At 36.8% G+C, this 21,416-nt stretch overlaps 1 protein-coding gene across 3 annotated transcripts in view; it reads right to left on the bottom strand.

The window, feature by feature from the left end:
* Positions 1-21,416, bottom strand: part of ZBTB44 (zinc finger and BTB domain containing 44) — a 65,029-nt gene that overhangs the window by 18,507 nt on the left and 25,106 nt on the right. For 2 of the 3 annotated variants that reach the window (XM_077756528.1, XM_077756529.1), the window contains exon 2: positions 5,895-6,968. The exons of the other annotated variant lie outside the window; for it this stretch is intronic. In XM_077756528.1, coding sequence (XP_077612654.1) covers positions 5,895-6,912 — 1,018 coding nt within the window. In that variant the 5' untranslated portion in view covers positions 6,913-6,968. The remainder of the gene's footprint in view (positions 1-5,894; positions 6,969-21,416) is intronic. 3 annotated transcript variants of the gene reach the window in all.

Genomic DNA, 21,416 nt, shown 5'->3' with positions numbered 1-21,416 from the left:
TGTACTCACTTCCAAAAATAAACATTAAAAAAAATATATATTACAGAAAGTGACAGAAGCCAGTGAGAAAAGTCCGCATATTGCATGATCCCATTTATATGAAATATCTAGAATAGGCAAATCTACAGAAAGTGTATTTGCATTTACCTAGGGCTAGGGTGGGACTAGGAGGGAGTCACTGCTTAACGGAGTTTCTTTTTAGGGCGATGAAAATGCTATATAAACTTGGGGGGGTGCCTGGGTGGCTCAGTTAAGCATCCAACTTCGGCTCAGGTCATGGTCTCGTGGTTCATGGGTTTGAGCCCCATGTCCAGCTCTGCTGACAGCTTGGAGCCTGAAGCCTGCTTCAGATTCTGTTTCTCCCTCTCTGTCTCTGTCCTCCCTCTACTTGTGCTCTCTCAAAAATAAAATAATAAAGTAAAACAAAAGGTTATAAATTTAGATTGTGGGGGATGGTTGTACAACTTTGTGAATATAATAACAATCACACTAAAGTATACACTTTAAATGGGTGAATTTTATATGTAAGTTGTATTTCTTTTTCTTTTCTTTTCTTTTTTTTTAAGTAGGCCTCACACCCGGCATGGAGCCTAATGCAGGGCTTGAACTCATGACTCTGAGATCAAGACCTGAGCTGAGATCAACAGTTGGATGCTTAACCGACTGAGCCAGCCAGGTGCCCCTATGTAAGTTGTATTTCAGTGAAAAGTTTCTTCAATGAGGGTATTTTAAAAAGGAAAATATAAGTAGTTTTTTAATTTTGTCTTTGTGTCCCTGAGAATTCCTGTTTATTTTCATATGCCCAGAATCAGGTTCTGTCTGGTCCTTGGTCAATGATAACTGTCCTTTAGCCAAGCCCTGAAATAAAAAGTTACACAAACATTATTCTTTATGGACCATCATAGTCTCTTGGGTTGTCTCAGTCTAAAACTGCCATCTCTTCTAGGCCAAACATCTGCTTCCTTTATGTTTCTTTTCTGTAACACTAACTAGTACACTTATCTCTCAGCTGACACAATTCTACCAATGACAATTTGGGGCCGGAAGTGGCCATTTTTAGGGGAGCTTCTGACATAAACAAGATGGTTCACTTGAGATGCATCAACACCATGCAACACTACTGGAGTGGGGATTTTAAAAGGCACTACCATGGATATTTCCAATATGTGCCTTTGATGTCATTGACACAACACTGGTAAGACATGGCTACAGACAAGGGCGCCTGGGTGGCTCAGTTAAGTGTCCGACTCTTGGTTTCAGTTCAGGTTACGATCTCACAGTCCAATACGTCCGAGCCCTGTGTCAGACTGTGCTGACAGCACGGAAGCTGCTGGGGATCCTCTGTCTCTCTCTCTCTCTCTCTCCCCTGCTTGCTCACTCTCTCAAAATAAACATTAAAATTAAAAACAAAACAAAACAAAAAAAAAACACCAGGATGCCCTGATCCTTAAAAAAAAAAAAGGCATGGATACAGACCAAACAATGAAGTACACTTTTAAATACCTCCGAATGAGCAATCAGTTTGTTCTGGTTATTGTTTTTAGGGCAGACTGAGGCTTTCTCATGCTAAAGAGCTATGCTGTACTGGTTGGGAAAAATTACTAGATTTTCTATTTCTGAGTAGGGAAATCTTAACTTATTTCTCTAGTAACAGGACCACACATTCAATGGTATTATTACTGAAGAACTCCATAAATTTTATATTTTACTCAGACTCTTCACTGTCCTTATAATTCACAAACTTCAAGAAAAATAAGAGAACAAATATTATGCAGCCCAAAAAAAAAAAAAAGAAAAGAAATCTTGTCATCTGCGACAACACAGATTGACTTCTGGGGCATTATGCTATGTGGAATCAGAGAAAGACAAATACTGTATAATCTCACGTATCATTTTTAAAAAATGTTTTTATTGAGAGAGAGAGTGAGGGAGAGAGAGAATGAGCAGGTGAGGGGTAGGGAGAGATGGAGAGGGAGAATCCCAAGCAGGCTCTGCACTGACCGTGCAGTACAGAACTGTGAGATCATGACCTGAGCTGAAATCAAGAGTTAGACAGTTAACTAAATGAGCCACCCAGGCTCATTTCTATGTGGAATCTAAACAAACTGAGCTCACAGATAATAGAGAACAAAAGAATAGATAGTGCTTGCCAGAAGCAGAGAGTTGGTAGGGTGGGAGAAATAGGTAAAGGTAGTCAAAAGGTATAAATTTCCGGTATAAAATGGTTAAGTCATGGGGAAGTAACGTACAGCATGGTGACTATAGTTAATATCACATTGTGCATCTGAAAGTTGCTTAATAGAGTAGGTCTTAAGAGTTCTCATCTCAAGGAAAAAATTATGTAACTATGTGTGGTAATAGATGTTAACTAAATATATGGTAGTGATCACTTTGCAATACATGCAAATATTGCCTCATTAAATAATGTTGCATGTCAATTATACCTGAATATTAATAATAAAAAAAAAATCCCTGGTCTAAGTTAAAAGTTTTAAGAGACCGAAAAAAGGGGGGGGGGGCAAAAAAAACCCCCTACAAATGGAATGTTCCGAAAAATTGAGTATGTTTATTGTTTTCTTATTTAGAAAAAAACAAAAACAAACAAGGGAATAAATGGATTTTAAAACTATAATCATCCAAGCACTTAAAAACCCTCAAACTTCCACAGCCCCAAGTATTACCAAGAGCCTTGATAGCAGTAAAATAAAATAAAAATAAAATAAAATAAATCCTCTTTTGGACTCACAAGTTAACTCGTTAGAAGTTAATAATAGACTACCTTTTACAAGTGGGAATTTTAGTTTAAACCTTAGGTTCTAACCTTTTACCAGCTGATATGAATGAATACTTTAAGAGAATTGAAACTTGGGGCACCTGGGTGGCTCAGTCGGTTAAGCGTCCGACTTTGGCTCAGGTCAGATCTCACGGTTCATGGGTTCGAGCCCCGCATCAGGCTCTGTGCTGACAGCTAGCTCAGAGCCTGGAGCCTGTTTCAGATTCTGTGTCTCCCTCTCTCTCTGCTCCTTCCCTGCTTGCACTCTGTGTCTCAAAAATAAACAAACTACAAAAAAAATAAAAATAAAAAAAAGAGAATTGAAATTTTATCACAAACAAGTATGAGCTGCATTTTGAAAACATTCACCAAACAAGCTTCTGAATGATTTAAAATCTGGAGTTTTAAAATTTGGAGTTTTTTAGCAGTAAAATTTCAAGGTGTTGTTCACTAGATTCACGTTTCCCAACTTAAAATGACATACATCACATCCTTCCAGCTATGTACATCCACTCCTTCTGAGGGATTCTCCAGAAGATACTGAATTCAAAAGTGGACAGCTTCTTCCCAAGATTAATTTTCTGATTCTTTAGTAGTCTTTTCTATCCCTTTATTACTAACCACTACCAGTCTTGTCTATTACAACTAATATGACTTTTCATTTTTCTCCTATTGTTTTTGACTCCCTAAGATTTCATTTTGTCATTTAAGGAAAAACGAAACTCCTAGGTTTTTTCCAGACCAGAGCTACTAATTTTTTTAAAGCTTATTTTCTTTTTCAGGAAAAAAAAAAAAAGCATGGGTGAGGGAGGAACAAAGAGAGAGGGGGGACAGGATCTGAAGTAGACTCTGTGCTGACAGCACAGAGCCCAACGCGGGGTTTGAACTCACAAACCGTGAGATCATGACCTGAGCTGAAGTCAGAGGCTTAACCGACGGAGCCACCTAGGCATCCCTTTAGCTATTTTGAATTTAACAGATCACTGAATCCATTATCCTCTATCTGATCTGACGAAAATTTAATATTCCTTTAAATATGTCAGAAAGTAGCTTCTCTTTTAATGGCCCAATGTATTATATTTCAGCTCTGAACCTTGTGAGAAAAATGTTCCTTGATCTGACATCACCAAAATGCTTCTGCTGACATCATTACAATCCTATCATCAAGGCCTATTCAATGAGAAAGACACCAATAGTGGGCTATCCCGCTTCTGACAGTCAGCGCTTGTTCTCTTTGGAGACACTTCAGCCTGGTTTGCAGAAACTGTTTTAACTTTAGTCAAGGAATTTGTCCATTTTAATGGACATAAAACTGACTCACTTCTGTTGTAATGAATGATACTTATATTCCCCAAACTCCCACCACTAGGATACTACTTCTTATGTGAACACAGGGTTTACAATTTCCTGCTGCACATTAATTTACCTTGTGTATTTGGGGTAACTGTTAGGGATTTTCAGAATTTAAAATTACCACATCAAATTGTTCAACTATGGTATGTTCCTGGTGGTCTTTGCTGGAGGGCACTGACATATTTCGTAGACAGGTATTACTATCCTTACTTTATAGTTATGGAAACTCAGTGAGGTTAAAAGACTTGCTCAAAGTCACACATCTCCAACCTTTCCCATTCCCTCGATCCATATATTCAATATCATCAGGTATTTAATGATTCTCCCCTTATGAAGTCTCTCAATCTCTTAATATCCATTATCTTTATAGTTTTATTCTAAACATCTTCATTCATACAAAAACAACTCTACTATAATTGATTTCTGAGACTGTCTCTGTCTAGCCAAACACCCCTGTATACTAATACCAATTTTTCTAACTATGTGTAAATGTGTTGTTTTTATTCTCTTTAAGGTAGACTCCTTATTACTACTAGGATAAAATTCAAGCTTGCATGGCCTGGCTGTGACAGACACTGCTAGTTGTACACAATATCCATTCTTCAATTTTGTTTGAGGCAGTTATATACCCAATTAATATACATATCTTCTCAGATTCCCTTACAGCTCAGAAAGAGCACATGACATAATCTGGCAGAAGCTTTTTAGGGGTTTCTGAGAACATTTGTGCTTTTCTGATACAAGCACTGTCCCTTTCTAGAATATGAGGCTAAAGATGAAGCAAACATCTTGTAACCATGAAGCAGTAAGTTTATCAATGACACTGATCAACTAACGATGGTGGATTAGAAATATACAAGTGATATAAATATACAAGGAACCTAGGCCAATGATTACACTGTAAAGCTACCCTGCCAGTCCTGGACTTCCTACTTCTGCTGAACATTTTACGTGATAAAAATAAATTTCTGTTTGGTCTAAGCCACTTTGAAGGGATCTGTTATCTGAAGTTGAATGCAATCCTAACTGAAACTAGTGTTTAAGACTCTGCACAATATGCTCTCAACTGTTCATTTTGTCTTCTCTCTCATGATTTCCAATACTTGCAGGCTTCCACAATTTATTCACATTATTTTGCACTAAATTTGCCACTCACCAAATATGCAAAGGTCCTCCCCACCTCTGAGCTTTTATTCATTTTCAAAGAAATGTCATTCACTTTCTTGGGCAAACTTGTACTTACTAACTAAAATACATCTCAAATATATAGTGTTAACCTGCTCTTTCTGTGGTGAACCCTTAACGCTGTTCATATCTCCAGCCCAGTACTAATAACCACTGGATTTACACATCTGCTTTCTCAATTAGACTATTAAATCCTCAGATGCAGGGACCAGGTCTTTTTTACCATGTATCCCCAATGTTTGGCACATGGTATGTTTTCAGTAAATATTTTGATAAAGAATAAAACACTAACTGGATTTTAAAAAACTGGTATATTTTGCATTGAAAATAATTCACAATTCATATGTAATATAATCTGCCTTTATCCCATCAGAAATTGTTCAACTATTTTCATTTTTTTTCCCAATGCAGAACTTGTAAAAAAAAAAAAAAAGTACTAATAGCATCTAAAAAAATCCAGTTATCTTGTTTTATTCTTTTTAATGTTTCCTATAGGATTCAGCACAAAACTTTGATCTAAAAGGTATTTAAAAATGCTCAAATTGACTTTATAGCATCATGAAAAACACAGAAGACATTATACCTATAGAGGAAGACTGTGGACTAATCAGAAGGTCTTCTTGGACTTGTTCACTTCCTGGCACTGTCTGCTGATCACTCAGTGAACTCTGAGATGCACTGACAGGCTGAGACACTTCCTCATGGACTTCCTCATCACTTAACCTTTCTACTTTGACCCGGACATCTTCTTCGGTACCCAGAGGCAAGGCAGTTTTTGTGCTCTCACAAGTCACATAATCAGCCATTCTTCTACCTGTCTCAGATGGGCCAGGTAATTCTAAAGTCCGGGTATTTTCTGCCTGTTTAGCCTTATCAGGCTGAATCCTTCGGTCAATTCCAAAAGGAAAAGTCCAGGGAAAAGCTAAAGAAGAGTCAACTGGTTGATTTCTATTTTCTGAGTAGGAAGCTGAAGAATTCAATACCTGGGGAGAACTTGTTTGTGTGCTACACTTCACAGGACTTTCAGGAGACATAACAATGTAGCTTTTGCGTTTTCTCCGGGATTCTCGGCAGACAGGAATGGTTCTTTCTACCACACTGCACTCTGAAGACACAGGAGAAATACTTCCATCTCGGGAAGTAAAATTGCAGTTAGAGTTATTTTCTTGTCCAGCATCTAGACCCTTTTCTGATTGGCTGTTAGGTGTATTCCATAAAATGCTTGATTTCATGAACTCTGAGCAGGTGCTAGCAACACTGAACATTTGCATATAGCTGGCTGCAGCTAGAACATCAATGATATTTTCTGTGTTAATTGACAGAGTGGCTGTGTATGCATATTCTAAAAGGGGTATAAAGCCAGTCACTGTAACATGATGCAAATCCAACACATTCTTGTTCTCATCCTCTGCTTGGCCTACAAGTTTGGTGCGAAAGAAATCACTGCAAGCTGCTAGTACCACCTTATGTGCCCGGAAGATTTTGTCCTGGACACGAATAGTGATATCACAAAAATGTCCATCATTTCGCAGCATATTTAGCTTTCCAAGCATTTCCTGGCTATGGGAAGAGGAGCTATGAGTAAATGTTTTCACACCCATCTTTTCCTTCCTCTTCTACAGATGCTCTTCAAGGATGCAAATGAATCAGAAATGTCCTAAAAAACATATAAAATAAGCATTAATTGATAGTTTAGTGGTTGAAATAGAAGGTGACTTACATTATTGTCATGTGGCCACTATGCTAAATAAAAAAGCTGGGGGATGGTAGTGAGAAAAATCAAGGTAGGGAATATATATATATATATATATATTTTTAATATTTTTATTTTATTTATTTCTAGGAGAGAGAGAGAGAGAGAGACAGCGTGAGCAGGGGAGGGTCAGAGAGAGAGGGAGACACAGACTCTGAAATAGGCTCCAGGCTCTGAGCTGGCAGTCAGCACAGAGCCCGACGCGGGGCTCGAACCCACTACGGCGAGATCACGACCTAAGCGAAAGTCGGACACCTAACCGACTAAGCCACCCAGGCGCCCCCAAGGTAGGGAATATATTAAAACACATTTTCCCTAACATTTCCCCAAACTCTATCATTGGAGTCTGTGAGCTAATGTCTTAAGGAGGTGATTAGTTTTAAATAATAATAGTTTGTATATAAGACATTTATAGAGTGCTTTCTATATGCCAGAAACTGTTATAAATGCTTCACATTTGATAGTTTAGTTGACTGTCATCTCTTTGTCAAGAGGTACATCATTACCCTTGTTTAAGAGAGAAAGGTTAACTATCTTGCTAAAGTCAGAAAGTTATTAAGTGGCAGGCCCAGGATTCAAATTCAGACAGTCTGGTTCCACAGCCTACCCTCTTAACATCAATGCTATATACTGCCTCTTTTAGGGTATAAAGTGAATAAACAGGTGGTTAAGACTTCAAGTTTTAGAATGAGATAGGCCTGGATTCTTTCCTCAACAATTCTTCCATGGTTATTACAGGATTAAATGAAACAATATATACTGTGCTTAGCACAGTGTTCGGTACTTTGTGAATGCTCAACTAATGAAAGCAGTTATTATTGTTGTATTATTTATATTACTAATATATTAGTATTACTATTTATATTACTAATACAATGAAAAAACTTTCTGAAAGTAAATTTATTTTTAAAAATGGTTAGAAATCAANTGACTGGATTTTCCCTTAAAAAAGAAGTTAGTTAGCCTTGACAAGATTTCACATTTACTAAAAATACAAAAAACTGATATTCTCAAATAGTTTTAACTTAGCACATCTAATAAATGCTTCAGTTTTTACAGTACTTTCCTCCTAACCTCTTTTTACACCTTCTATGTGAAGTCAGGGAGACTTTAATTAGTCCCTTCATAAAGATACGAGAGCTAATGCTCAGAAAAGTTAAGTGACCAACAAATGACAACCAAAGCTATGATCTGGATCTCCTGACTCTTAAATCACAGTATTCTTCCAGTGTAAAAAAAAATACCAACTATGTACATCAGTCATTTTATCTGTGATAAATAACCTTTTTATTGTTAGTACTGAAATCAATGCACAACAAAGCCAATTTGGAGAAACACTTATTGTAAGTTGTCTCTAGTAAAAGAAGGTTTCAAATGCTTCAAAAATATAGACATCAACTTTAAAAGATGCTAGAAGATGATCTTTAATGGATCTAGAAAAATGTTTGCTTCTGAGTATTAAATGAATGCACAATTATTGACATATAGTGAACACTCAATAATAGTAGTTATTATTATATATTTAGTGAAAAACGTGATGAAAGAGTATTTGTATCTATACCACACACACAAAGCAAGAGAACATGAGGTCTTAACCTGAGACTCATGAATTCCTTAAGGGAACCATGATCTTTCTGAAACTGTATACAGAATAATGTATCATATTCAAGGGGAATGTTCATCATCTTCAAGGGAATCACTAGTAGGAGTACGGATATTTTAATTTTGCACATTAAAAAAAATCTTTCTTTCTTTAAAAAAAACTAGCACAATGCTACAAAACTGGGGTTTTAGGTACTCTTGGTTAAAACTCCTAAAATACAAAGTAGGTCTACTTTTTCTATCACCTTGAAAATGCCTTCAAAACTAAAGATGGCAATCACATTCCATTCTTTCTTATGATTTCCCTTTTTCAAACAACCCTTCTCCCTTTAAGTGCTCCTTAAAATTTGATTAACATCCTTGCTCTCAAAAATCTCCACTTTTTAATGTTCCTTTAGGACTGGTTCCCAGGGGGTGCCTGGGTGGCTCAGTTGGTTGAGTGTCCAACTCTTGATTTCAGCTCAGGTCATGACCCCAGGGTCATGGGATTGAGTCCTGCATTGGGCTCTGTGCTGGGCATGAAGCCTACTTAAGATTTTCTCTCCCTCTGCTCTTCCCCAGCTTTCTCAAAAAAAAAAAAAAAAAAAAAAAATGTGGTTTCCAAAACTACATACAATATGGTAGATATTGTAGGATTATAACTGAGCATAAGTTCACTATTTTTACCTCCCTTGTTTTGGGCACAAGTATTACTAAGACTGAATCAGGTATTCTAATAGTCAAATTATAACCAATTTTATTTACATTACTGAAATCGTAACAGTGGATTCAAGAGATGTGAAACACTTTACTATGTGAAGTGAAGCACACAAGTACAAATAAAACATTGTCTTTGACCTCAATAAGCTTACAGGCCTTATGAAAAAGACATGTTCCTAACCAAGAGTACAAGTGGTGTGGAGTGCCTGGGTGGCTCAGTCGGTTAGGCGTCTGACTTCAGCTCAGGTCATGATCTCATGGCTTGTGAGTTCGAGCCCTATGTTGGGCTCTGTGCTGACAGCTCAGAGCCTGGAGTCTGCTTTGGATTCTGTGTCTCCCTCTCTCTCTGCCCCTTCCCTGCTCATGCTCTTTCTCTCAAAAATAAACAAACATAAAAAATTAAAAAAAGAAGTAAAGAGGTGTGCAGCAGTACTCTAGTGAAAGCAACGAATGAAATAAATTCTGAGTGTACAAGGTGGAAGAGGCATCAATGTGGACAGGGCCTAATGGAAGTAGAATTCTTCCAGGTTATAAAGCAGAGAGGAGTTCCAGGCTATCATATGATCACACAGTGATCTCAGCAACTGCTCACCATCATGATGTGCCTCCCTGTGCAATCCATGCATTGTATTGGCAAACTGTTAATGGGCATCGTTTGACATTCTAAATGTGAACATGCACCTGACACTAATATAACACCGTATGTCAACTATACTAGAATTAAAATTAAAAAAAAAAAAAAATGCGAGCTTGCAGAAGGCACTGTCGATTCAAACATCAAACAATCCCATAAACATCCCTCTGAATGTTCTATGCAGATAAATGTGTATGTGAAGGGGAAAAAGGAAAAAAAAAAACCCTAATGCTTTCCAGTTGAATAAATATAGGGCCACTGAACATTCTAACATGGGAAAACAAAATGATCAATCTGAGACTCTTCCCTAATAACATAACAGAAAGGATAAAAGTCATAAAGCCCTGTGCCCAAATGGCCAGGCAAGGCCATTATCAGAGATGAGGTCAAATATAAATCCACTTCATATACCATTCCCAAAGTCAAATAATCATGACACACTAGGCAGCTAAAATTGGTCTAAGCAAACCACTGTTTAGCATATTTGCTGATTTCTCTCACAGGAATGATATGGAAAGAACAAAAATGGGAGGACTCTATATAAAGTTTTTCTTTGATTTGCTGAACCACAGTAAACTGACTTCTTTAAAAGCCTGACCATAAAGAGTGCTTGGTTTGATTGGGATCATGTGGGTCAGGGAGGAAAGCACATGCCTTCAGAGCGAGTGACACAGTCTCAATCCAGGGGTCATCTATACAAATAAAAGTGTAAAGGCAGAGAATTAAACAGCATTTGGAGAGCAAATGCAAGAGGGTCTTAAAAGGAAACCATTTCAATCTTGGTTTTGGTAGAGGGGTGCTGGCCAAAGTGAGACACAAGGCCACTTATGCAATAAGGTAATAGAAAACAATCTTTCAACTTTGAGTTACATTCACCTTCAATGTTCAAAGAGTTAAATGTTACAAAAGGATTTTTGCAGACAGTCATCAATCAGTGTGCTTTGAGTTCCAAACCCCATCCCTCCTATTCTTCTGGAAGGGAAATGGGCTGAGAAACATTTGGTCTTTGTCTTAGGTCTATGGAAAATGTATGTCACACTCAAAAAAAAATCTAAAGGGTGGAAGTCTGATTTAAAGTCTGGCCAAGACTATGTACGTTTATCATCTCCCAACAGTACATAAAGCAATAGAGCAGAGTGGATGAAAAGGGACTATGGAGCCAGAGTGCTGGGTTTGCATCCTGGTACTGCCTTTTATGTTTATTAAGGTGGTGACTTCAGGCAAGTCACTTAACTGTGCTTTAACTTCTTCAACAGTAAAAAAGGAATAACAAAATCTACCTCAGAGACTTCTGAGGATTAACTGGCCTAATATATGTAAAGTACAGTACCTAGCAGAAAATAAATGCCATGTAAATACTAGTTGCTGCTGCTTCTTTTATTACTATCAAAGATCTTTTATTCTTACTCAACCCTTGCCTTTCTCAATCCTGGAGGGGCCAGAAACCATAGTTAGCAAATGAAGAGGAATGAAAGGACAGAGAGGAGAAAAACAAAAAGAAAAAGGAAGCCAAACAAACCTCACTTTTCACTATAGGCCTATGGTACAATAGAGGTGGGAAAGGAGGGAAACCTTTAGGTCTGAGTTAAGTTTATTAGTTCTTGAAAATAGTGCTTTTATTTCCTGAGAGTAACCAGAAAAGACTTGCCTTTCAAGGAGCTGGAGGAAGAACTTAACACCATAGAATACACTTAAATGGACAACAGAAGACAAAAATAAAATGGATTATGAGTAGTTTCCACAAGTCACGCTTGTTCAATGTAATAGTTACACATATAAGCTACAAAGCCTGATATAGCTGAAGGTATGGGATGAGAGGAAAATAAAGATTAGACTGGGAAATGCCTAATATACCATGCATTTATGATATGCATCTCCTAATACCTGTCTGTGGAAACCTTTATCTCATGATAAATTCTATAATAAAAAATTACATGGACCAATATATTTTGGAGATACTGCAATATCACTTATTGCGACAAAGTTTATGATGAAATTACACTATTTGAAAAAGTCATACATAATATGGATAGTGTAGAAGTATAACCTGAAATTTACCAATTTGATAATTCTTTAAAAGAAACTTCTCATTTCCCCACATGTGTATATGAATATGTGTGTAAAGATTTAATTAAAAGTTCACTCAAAATTCTTGAATAAAGATAAAAATTACTTAATTCCAATTACTAATGTAGAATTCATGCAGCATTTAAAAGTAATAAAATGTATTTGTGTAATAGTTTGCAATCTGAGCTAGTAATTCAGAAATAGTTTTCCTCCCTCCAACCCTCCCTTTTATTCCAAATCACTGATGAATAGCATACATGCTCCTGAAACCAGTAAGCAGTAGTTGCTAAGTCCTATGCTGTTATTTTGCAGTTGGGTTATAAAGTTTTTGGCAAGTAAGGTATATAGCCTAGTTGTAAAAAAAAAAAAAAAAAAATGGTTTAAGTTAGATAGATCTTAGATTTTGAATGCTGACTCTTCCAATTATAAGTGAGGCATTAAATTTCAGTCAAGTTACTTCATCTCTGTATTCTTGTTTGCTCATATGTAAGACAGGAATAATGAAAATCACACTTTCAAGACAGTCAAGAGGATTAAATTAGCACAATTCCTGGTATTAAGTAAGCATTCAATAAATGTTAGCTACTATTATTACCTACAGAAAAAGTCAGAAGTGAAATGGAGATCAAATTTCATGTCTACTCTATTTCTTTATGACACAGACATCTTGAATTATGTTTATTTTGATTTAGAGATTAGTTGATAAAAGTTATCAGAAGATTTGAGATTAAAATGGAGTCACTCTTAGCATATGAAGTGAGATGGCTGCCTAAGATGATGAAAGAAAAAGTGATGAAGACTGCTATTCTTGAAACTAATCTGGGAAGATAGGAAAACTTGATGTTTAATAAGAATTTGCATGTTTAAATATCCAGCCAAATTTAAAACTGGACACTAACTCTCCCAATGATACTAACAAGGTTTTCCTTATGTGAAAACTAAACTGAGATAATTTCATTTCAACCCTATACCTAACAATACCAAATGAAGGAAAGAAAAGAAGGTTAAGGGAAGGGATATGCTGGTTTTAAGATGCCTTGAAAGACATGAACAGACACTTCTCCAAAGAGGACATCCAGATGGCCAACAGACAAATGAAAAGATGCTCAGCGTCCCTCATCATCAGGGAAATACAAATCAAAACCACACTGAGATACCACCTCACGTCAGTCAGAGTGACTAAAATGAACAAATCAAAGACTATAGATGCTGGTGAGGATGTGGAGAAACGGGCACCCTCCTACACTGTTGGTGGGAATGCAAACTGGTGCAGCCCTTCCGGAAAACAGTGTGGTGGTTCCTCAAAAAATCAACAGAACTCCCCTATGACCCAGCAATAGCACTGCTAGGAATTTACCCAAGGGATACAGGAGTGCTGATGCATAAGGGCACATGTACCCCGATGTTCACAGCAGCACTTTCAACAATAGCCAAAACATGGAAAGAGCCTAGGTGTCCATCAACAGACGAATGGATCAAGAAGATGTGGTTTATCTCCATGGCAATGAGAAAGAATGAAATCTGGCCATTTGTAGCAACATGGATGGAACTCGAGGGTGTTATGCTGAGTGAAATAAGTCAGGCAGAGGACAGGTACCATATGTTTTCACTTGTAAGTGGAACAGGAGAAATTTAACAGAGGATCATGGGGGAGGGGAAGGGGGAAACAGTTGGGGAGAGGGAGGCAAACCATGGGAGACTCTTGAATACTGAGAACAAACTGAGGCATAAAGGGGGCAGGGGTGAGGGGAAGGGGGGTGGTGGGCGTGGAGGAGGGCACTAGTGGGGATGAGCACTGGTTGTTATATGTAAACCAATTTTACACTAAACTATAAAAGAAAAAAAATAAGATGCCTCTAAGAAAAGAAATATCCAAGTGGAAATATATGAAGTTGCCTATGTCAGTTGACTGTCTACTATGTAGCAGATGTTAACAGTAGGAGCTTAAACATGTTATCACATATGAGGTAAAATGATAATAATCTTGATTTTACAGAAGAAACTGTGACTTGGAATATTACTTTGATCAAGGATACTTAAGCTTGTTTATGCCACTGCTAAGAACCTAATAATATCTTATTCAATTGGTATGAGTAGCCACTGGGGAGTTCTACATTTTTTTGGTTATTCTGATGGCAATTCAGAGGGTAGATTTGAGGGCAGCTATTGTTAACAGTATAAGTATATGATAAAATAAAGCACCAAGGATAGAGAAAATACATCTAAGAAATATTTAGGAGGCAAGACAACCTAGGCATGATTTCCTATCAGTGATAGAGTCGGGGAGTTGCTAGGAGATAAGAATCTGACCCTAGGTCTCTGACATGGATGACTGAGTGGACGGTGTTTTCACCAAACAAGACAGAGAATGAAAGAATGGTTTTGGTAGGGATTAATGATGAACAGAAAGAAAACTGTGGTTTTAGACATACTAAATTTGAAAAACTTTTGAGAGGAATATTTGTGTAAATTTATATATGAAATTGCCCATTCTGATCTGGAATTCAGGGAAGAGGTTAGGGCTCGACCTAAGGAAGTCACTGATAAATCTCATTCAACTGACTCTGTTAGAACTAAAGACATCTGAAGAACGTGTAAGAAAGAATGTGAAGGCAAGCTGTGAGAAGCGTGGGGCAGGCAGAACAAAAGGATTTAGTGAAAACACTTTATGGTATTTATTTTTTGATCCTGTCCATTATCCAGCATAATATACACAGAAGAGTCTTTTTTTTTTTTTTTAATATTTTTATTTATTTCTAGGAGAGAGAGAGAGACAGCGTGAGCAGGGGAGGGTCAGAGAGAGAGGGAGACACAGACTCTGAAAATAGGCTCCAGGCTCTGAGCTGGCACTCAGCACAGAGCCCGACGCGGGGCTCGAACCCACGAACCGCGAGATCATGACCTAAGTGAAAGTCGGACGCTTAACCGACTAAGCCACCCAGGCGCCCCCAGAAGAGTCTTTGAAATATGTGAATGGATAGATTTAATTTTATCCGATTTGGCTGTATAAAGTACCATACCTATATGTATTTATTATCAAGGATCAAAGGTAAATTAAAAGTTGCAATTAGAATTTATAAAACCTTAAATTTGAATTAAAAGTATCAGTATGAACTCACAATGAATATCCCTAGCACCCAAACTGGCTTCCAAATTCCATTTCCCACTAAAAAGAATCATGTCTTTAGAGAAATGGTTGATTGCATTTCTGGAGCAATAAGTGTCCACCTGAACTCTTAACAGATATCAAAGCAGCTAGTAAAGACAGCTTGAAAACACATGAAATATGTTTAGATTCACGGGCTCATCTGACACTGAAACAAAAACAAAGTTAATCTGTCACCTTTAAAATATGCAATTGAAACAAATAATTGTTTGGAAAACTGGTTTTAAAAAACAGGAAAAAATAAGGCACTTAATCCTGGCTTTTCAATACAAACAGCATTTTTTGATAATAAAACCATATGAAGGGAAGTGTTCTCTTTATAGAAATGATCCAGCTAATAAATGAAGGAGTATCATTAGTATAAGATAACTATTTTGCAACCCCCACCCCCAATGAAGAGGGACTGACCAATGGTTTACAACTTGAGAGAGGCAGTAAAAAAGAGAGAACAAAATTTTAAAGCCCACTAACAATGCACAGGAAATACATAGGTGACAGGAACATGTTAAACTACACTACTGCAGTGCAAACAGCAAAATCTAGACTCTGAGAAACTCTATAGGACATAAGACTTGTGTTTTAAAACTAATAAATACCAACGGGAAAAAAAAGAAAGGGGGAACTAAAACAGAGAACTTGTAGTTTAAAAGAGACAAGATTTTTTGAATCAATCACACTGTGCAGAGAAGTATCTTATTTGAAATAAATGAACAAAAATAAATTTATGAGATAACTGGAAATTTGTTTTTACTGAGACCAAGAAGTTATTTTTAATATGTAACAGGACTATATATTTTATAAAACAACTTCAGATATAATTCACATCCCCTACCATTCACCCCTTTAACAGTATATAATTCAAAGATTTTTTTAGTATGCTGACATTTTGATTCTAGCCATCCTAGTGGGTGTGAAGTGGTATCTCACTGTGGTTTTGATTTGCATTTCCCGGATAACTAATGATGTCAGGCATCTTTCATGTGCTTATTGGCTATTTGTATAACCTCTGGAGGAATGTCTATTCAGATGCTTTGTCCAGTTTTAACTTGGGTTATTTGTCATCATCTCACTGAACTGTAAAAGTTCTTATATATTCTACATACAAGTTGCTTATCAGATATAGGGTTTACAGACATTTTCTCCCATTCCATGGGTTGTCATTTCACTTTCTTGACAGTGTCTTTTGAAGCACAAAAATTTTAAATTTTGATGCAGAACATCTACTTTTTCCTTTTGTTGCCTCTGCTTTTGGTGTCATATCTGAGAATCCTTTGCCAAATCCAACATCATGAGTATTTACCCCTACACCTTATAGTTTTCCTTCTTATGGTTAGGTCTTTGATTTTTGAGTTATTTTTTTTAATATATGGTGTGAAGTAAAAGTTCAACCTCATTCTTTGTATGTGGCTTTCCAGCTTTTGCAGCACAATTTCTTGAAAAGACTATTTCCCCCCGATGAATGGTCTAGGCACCCTTGATGAAAATCAGTAAAGCACAGATGTATGGGTTTACACCTGGATTCTCGATTCTATTCTATTGTTCTATATGTCTATCTTTATGCCAGTAAAATGCCGTGGTCACTGTTGCTTTGTAGTCCCTCTGAAATCAGGAAGGGTGAGTCCTCTAAATTTGTCCCTTTTCAGTATTGCTTTGCCTCTTCTGGATTCCTTGCAACTACAAAATATGAATTTTGGAATCAGGTTGTCAACCTCTACAGAGTCAGGAGGTTTGCTCAATTTGTAGATCAGTTTGAGGAGTACTGTCATCTTTACAACACTGAGTCTTCCAATCCATGAACATGGTGGGGGGTTCTTCTATATATTTAGACTATCTTTAATTTCTTTCAAAAATGTTTTGGTGAGCCTCAGTGGCTCAGTTGGTTAAGCGTCTGACTTTGGCTCAGGTCATGATCTCATGGTTTGTGAGTTTGAACCTCATGTCAAACTCTGTGCTGACAGCTCAGAATCTGGAGCCTGCTTTGGTTTCTGTGTCTTGCTCTCTGCCCTTCCCCCACTCACACTGTCTCTCTCAAAAATGAATAAACATTTAAAAAAATGTTTTACATCTCCTTTGTTAAATTTATTTCTAAGTATTCTTTTTGATGCTACTGTGAATTGAACTGTATTCTTAATTTCATTTTTGATGGTTCATTGTTCATAGTATTACTTTATAATTTTTATTATTTCCTAGGTTTAGTTTGCTTTTTTTCCAGTGTCTTCAGGTGGAAGGTTGGTTATTAACCTGAAATCTTCCTTCTTTCTTAATATAGGCATTTACAGGGGCGCCTGGGTTGCTTAGTCGGTTAAGCGTCCGACTTCCGCTTAGGTCATGATCTCGCGGTTCGTGGGTTCGAGCCCCGCGTCCGGCTCTGTGCTGACTGCCAGCTCAGAGCCTGGAGCCTATTTCAGAGTCTGTGTCTCCCTCTCTCTCTGACCCTCCCCTGCTCACGCTGTCTCTCTCTCTCTCTCTCTCCTAGAAATAAATAAAAATATTAAAAAATATATATATAGGCATTTACAGTTATACATGTGCATCTAAGCTCTACTACTACTGCATATACATTTTGGTATGTTGTATCTTTATTTTCATTCACCTAAGAGTGCTTTCTGATTTCCTGTTTGATTTCTTCTATGACCCACTGGTTACTGAGGAGTGTGCTGTTTTATTTTCACGTATTTTTGACTTTCCTAAACTTTTACCTGCTATTATTGATTTCTAATTTCATGCCGTTAGATTCTCAGAGCATACTTTATATTATCGTAACCTTTTAAAACGTATTGGTTTATGACCCAGCCTATGGTCTTCACTGGAGAATGTTCCATATGCTATTTGAGAATATGTGTTCTACTCTCGTTGCCGGGTGGAGTGTTGTATAGCTGTTCTATAGATGTCTTCTAGGTCTAACTGGTTTACAGTGCTTATTTTCTGGTGATTCTGTCTAGCTAGTCTATATACTATTGAAAGCAGTGTACTGAAGTCTTCAACTGTTAACATTGAATTATCTGTTCCTTCCTTCATTTCTATCCATTTTTGTTTCACATATTTGGGTAATGTAATTGTTATTATCTTCCTGATAAAATGACCCTTTTATCATCATAAAATGTCTCTAGTAATTTTTTGTAGAAGTCTATTTTGTCTGCTGTTGGTATCACCAGTTCAGCTTTCTTGTAGTTGCTGTTTGCATGTCTTTTGCTATCCCTTTTTACTTTCAATCCATTATCTTTGAATCTAAAGTGTGAGTTCTGTAGACAGCATACAATTAGCTCATGTGTTTTTTTATTCCAGTTTGATACCTGCTTTTTGACTTTTTAATTCATTCGTATTTAATATTATTGACATACTGGGTTTGTGTGCCATTCTACTTTGTTTCTGTATGCTTTATGTCTTTTTTGTTCCATTGTTCTTCTTGTAGTGCTTTCTTTTGCATTAAGTGTATATTTTCTAATGTAGCACTTTAATCTCTTCTATAATTTTTCCACTATTTTTGTTATATTTTCAGTAGTTGATCAAAAAGTTACCATACAAATCTTAAACTTATCAGAATCTGCTTCAGATTTTTACTAGAATAATGCTAGTGATATATAAAACATTACTCATATATAATTCTATTCACTTCCCCCTTTTATAGTACTCTGTGTATATTATATCTATAAATGTTGCAAACACATGGTTATGATTATTACTTTACCATCTGTAGTCAGTTGTATATCCCAATACAGCTTTGTTCCCACGTACCATTTTTGTGCTGTTACTGGCAAATATATTACATGTTTATTATGTTTCTATGTTATAGGCCCAACAATATACTATATAAATATTTTGTAACTTGCTTTTTAAATCAGCTATGAGGAGAAAAATATTCATTTCTACTGTTTTTTATAATTACATATCTACCTGTATCAGTGCTTTGGGTTTNTTCAACTTACCATCTGGGGTCATTTGCTTTCAGCCTTAGGTTTTCCTTTAGTATTCCTTGTAAGGCAAGTCTGCCAGTAAGAAATTCAATTTTTATCTATCTGGTAAAGTATTTTGCTTTACATTTTAGAAAGACAATATAGAATTCTTGGCTGACAGTTTCTTTCTTTGAACACACTGAGTGTATTTTTCAACTGTTTCCTGGCCTCCACTTTTTCCTGGGAAGTCATCTGTTAACCTTATGGGAGGATTCCATTATAGAGCTCTTTTGCTGCTTTCAAGATTTTCTCCTTGTCTTTGACTTTTAGCATTTTTACTATGATGTGATAGTTTACAGGTCTTTTTGCATTTTTCTCACTTGGAGTTCACCAAGCTTCCTCAGTGTGTAGATTATGTTCTTCAAGAAATTTGGGATGTTTTCTGCCATTATTTCTTTGAGTATTTTTTTCTATTCCTCACCTCTCTAGTTCTGGTATTCCTATTTATACATATGTTGATGTGCTAGATGGTGTCCCACACTATTCTAAGACTGTTCACTTTTATCTTTTTTTCCTCTCTGTTCTTTGGTTTGTATAATCTCTATTGAGCTATATTCAAGTTTCCTAAATCTTTTTTCTGCCAGATGATAGCAAAAAAAGAAAATTTTTTTTTAAAATTTCAGTTACTGTCCTTTTCAATTCCAGAACTTCCATTTGGCTCTTTTTCACAATTTCTATTTAATACTGGTATTCTCTATTTAATGGAAAATTGTCACTATATACTCCTTTATGACTTTAACCATTATTTCCTTTAGTTCTGTGAACCTACTTATAAATGGCTACGTGGGTACACTGGGGTCTTTTTCTGTTACACCTGACATCTGGTCTGTTAGAGGCATAGGCAGTTTCTGTGTTGCCTGCTCTTTCCCCAGTGTTTGGGTCATAATTTATTTCTCTGCATGTTTTACAATTTTTTGTTAGAAACAGGACAAATCTAATAATATATTGTAGCAACTCCAGTTACTGTTCGCTTACCCCACCTCCTGATACTTATTATTGATATCTGTTTATTTTTTAGTGACTAGCTAGAATTTTTTAAGTGACCTCTATTCTGCCACCTCAATATCCACAATGCCCTGAAGTCACTTCTCAGGGAGGTGCATCTTTGGATATATCCACAGTTTCCAGACTTACAGTGATATTAGTAGGGCTCTCTTTTTTCCCTTACTACACTCAGATGTTAAATTCCACTAATTGCTCTTTTGTTTTTCAACAGTGCCCTGAGGCATAAATTGTTCTATAAATTAATCCAAACCAATCATGGCTCCTTTGAGGGAACAGTTTCTGAGATCCTTGATTTGGTATTTGTTGTGACCATAAGTCATCTTATTCTTTGGTTCTCTCCTGCAGACCAGCCAGCAGTCCAGGGTGTAGAGTGATTAAATATATAGTCTTTTCCCAATTGCCTTTTAACACAACTGCTGTTCTTGAGAGCACCTGTAATTTTGAAGTTCTAAATACTGTGTTCCAAATGAAGTCAGTTGTTTTGAGAAGAGATGAGGAGCTGTTTCATGGTCTGCTTCTCCTCCCAGGCAAAATCTCTGAGAGAGAGCTCTGGAGCAGAGGATGGAGATAATTGCAAGCTCCTCTCTCACCAATACCCCTGGCTCTAGGTGTTGAGTGCTTGGTGAAAGGGGATGGTCTTCTAGTTTGTCTGGCATGGAACCATCACTTCATGAGATGGGACAAGGATGACTGGGGTCCCAGTATTCTCAGTGCATTGTGCCAAAGGTTCCATAAGTGGAGAATGTGTAGGAAAAAAAGGAGGCCCAACCTGTCAACCTTCACTCATTGTTACATTCATTGTAAACGGCCTAAACACATCAATTCAAAGACTATCAGATTGGACTGAAAAAAGACAGAAAGACAGAAAATTATCCAAATACACTAATGTCTACAAGAAACTCATTTCAAGTATATTTTAGGTGGTATGAGAAGTAAATGAATGATTCATTTTCTGAAATACCAAATAAAAGCTGTGGTAGACAACTGTCTAGTTAACAACAGGTTTACAACCTATTGGAAATATGTATTGCCCTTCCCCCCCCCCCCGCAAAATGGAGTCCCAAACCCTAAGACACTTCACTTCCTGGTTCTTTCCCACCTTTTCCATTTCACGGGCTTATTTTTTGCAGGCTTTGCAATGAGCCTATGCCAAAGAACTGAATTATCTGTTCTGTATCACCTCAAGGAATGTACATTTGTTCCAATCAAAATACTCTTTGGCCTTA

The sequence above is a fragment of the Crocuta crocuta genome, unplaced genomic scaffold (assembly GCF_008692635.1).
Source record: "Crocuta crocuta isolate KB4526 unplaced genomic scaffold, BGI_CrCroc_1.0 scaffold172, whole genome shotgun sequence".
Lineage (NCBI taxonomy): Eukaryota > Metazoa > Chordata > Mammalia > Carnivora > Hyaenidae > Crocuta > Crocuta crocuta.
Note: the sequence above shows the minus strand (reverse complement) of the source record. Positions and strands in the feature narration are given on the sequence as shown.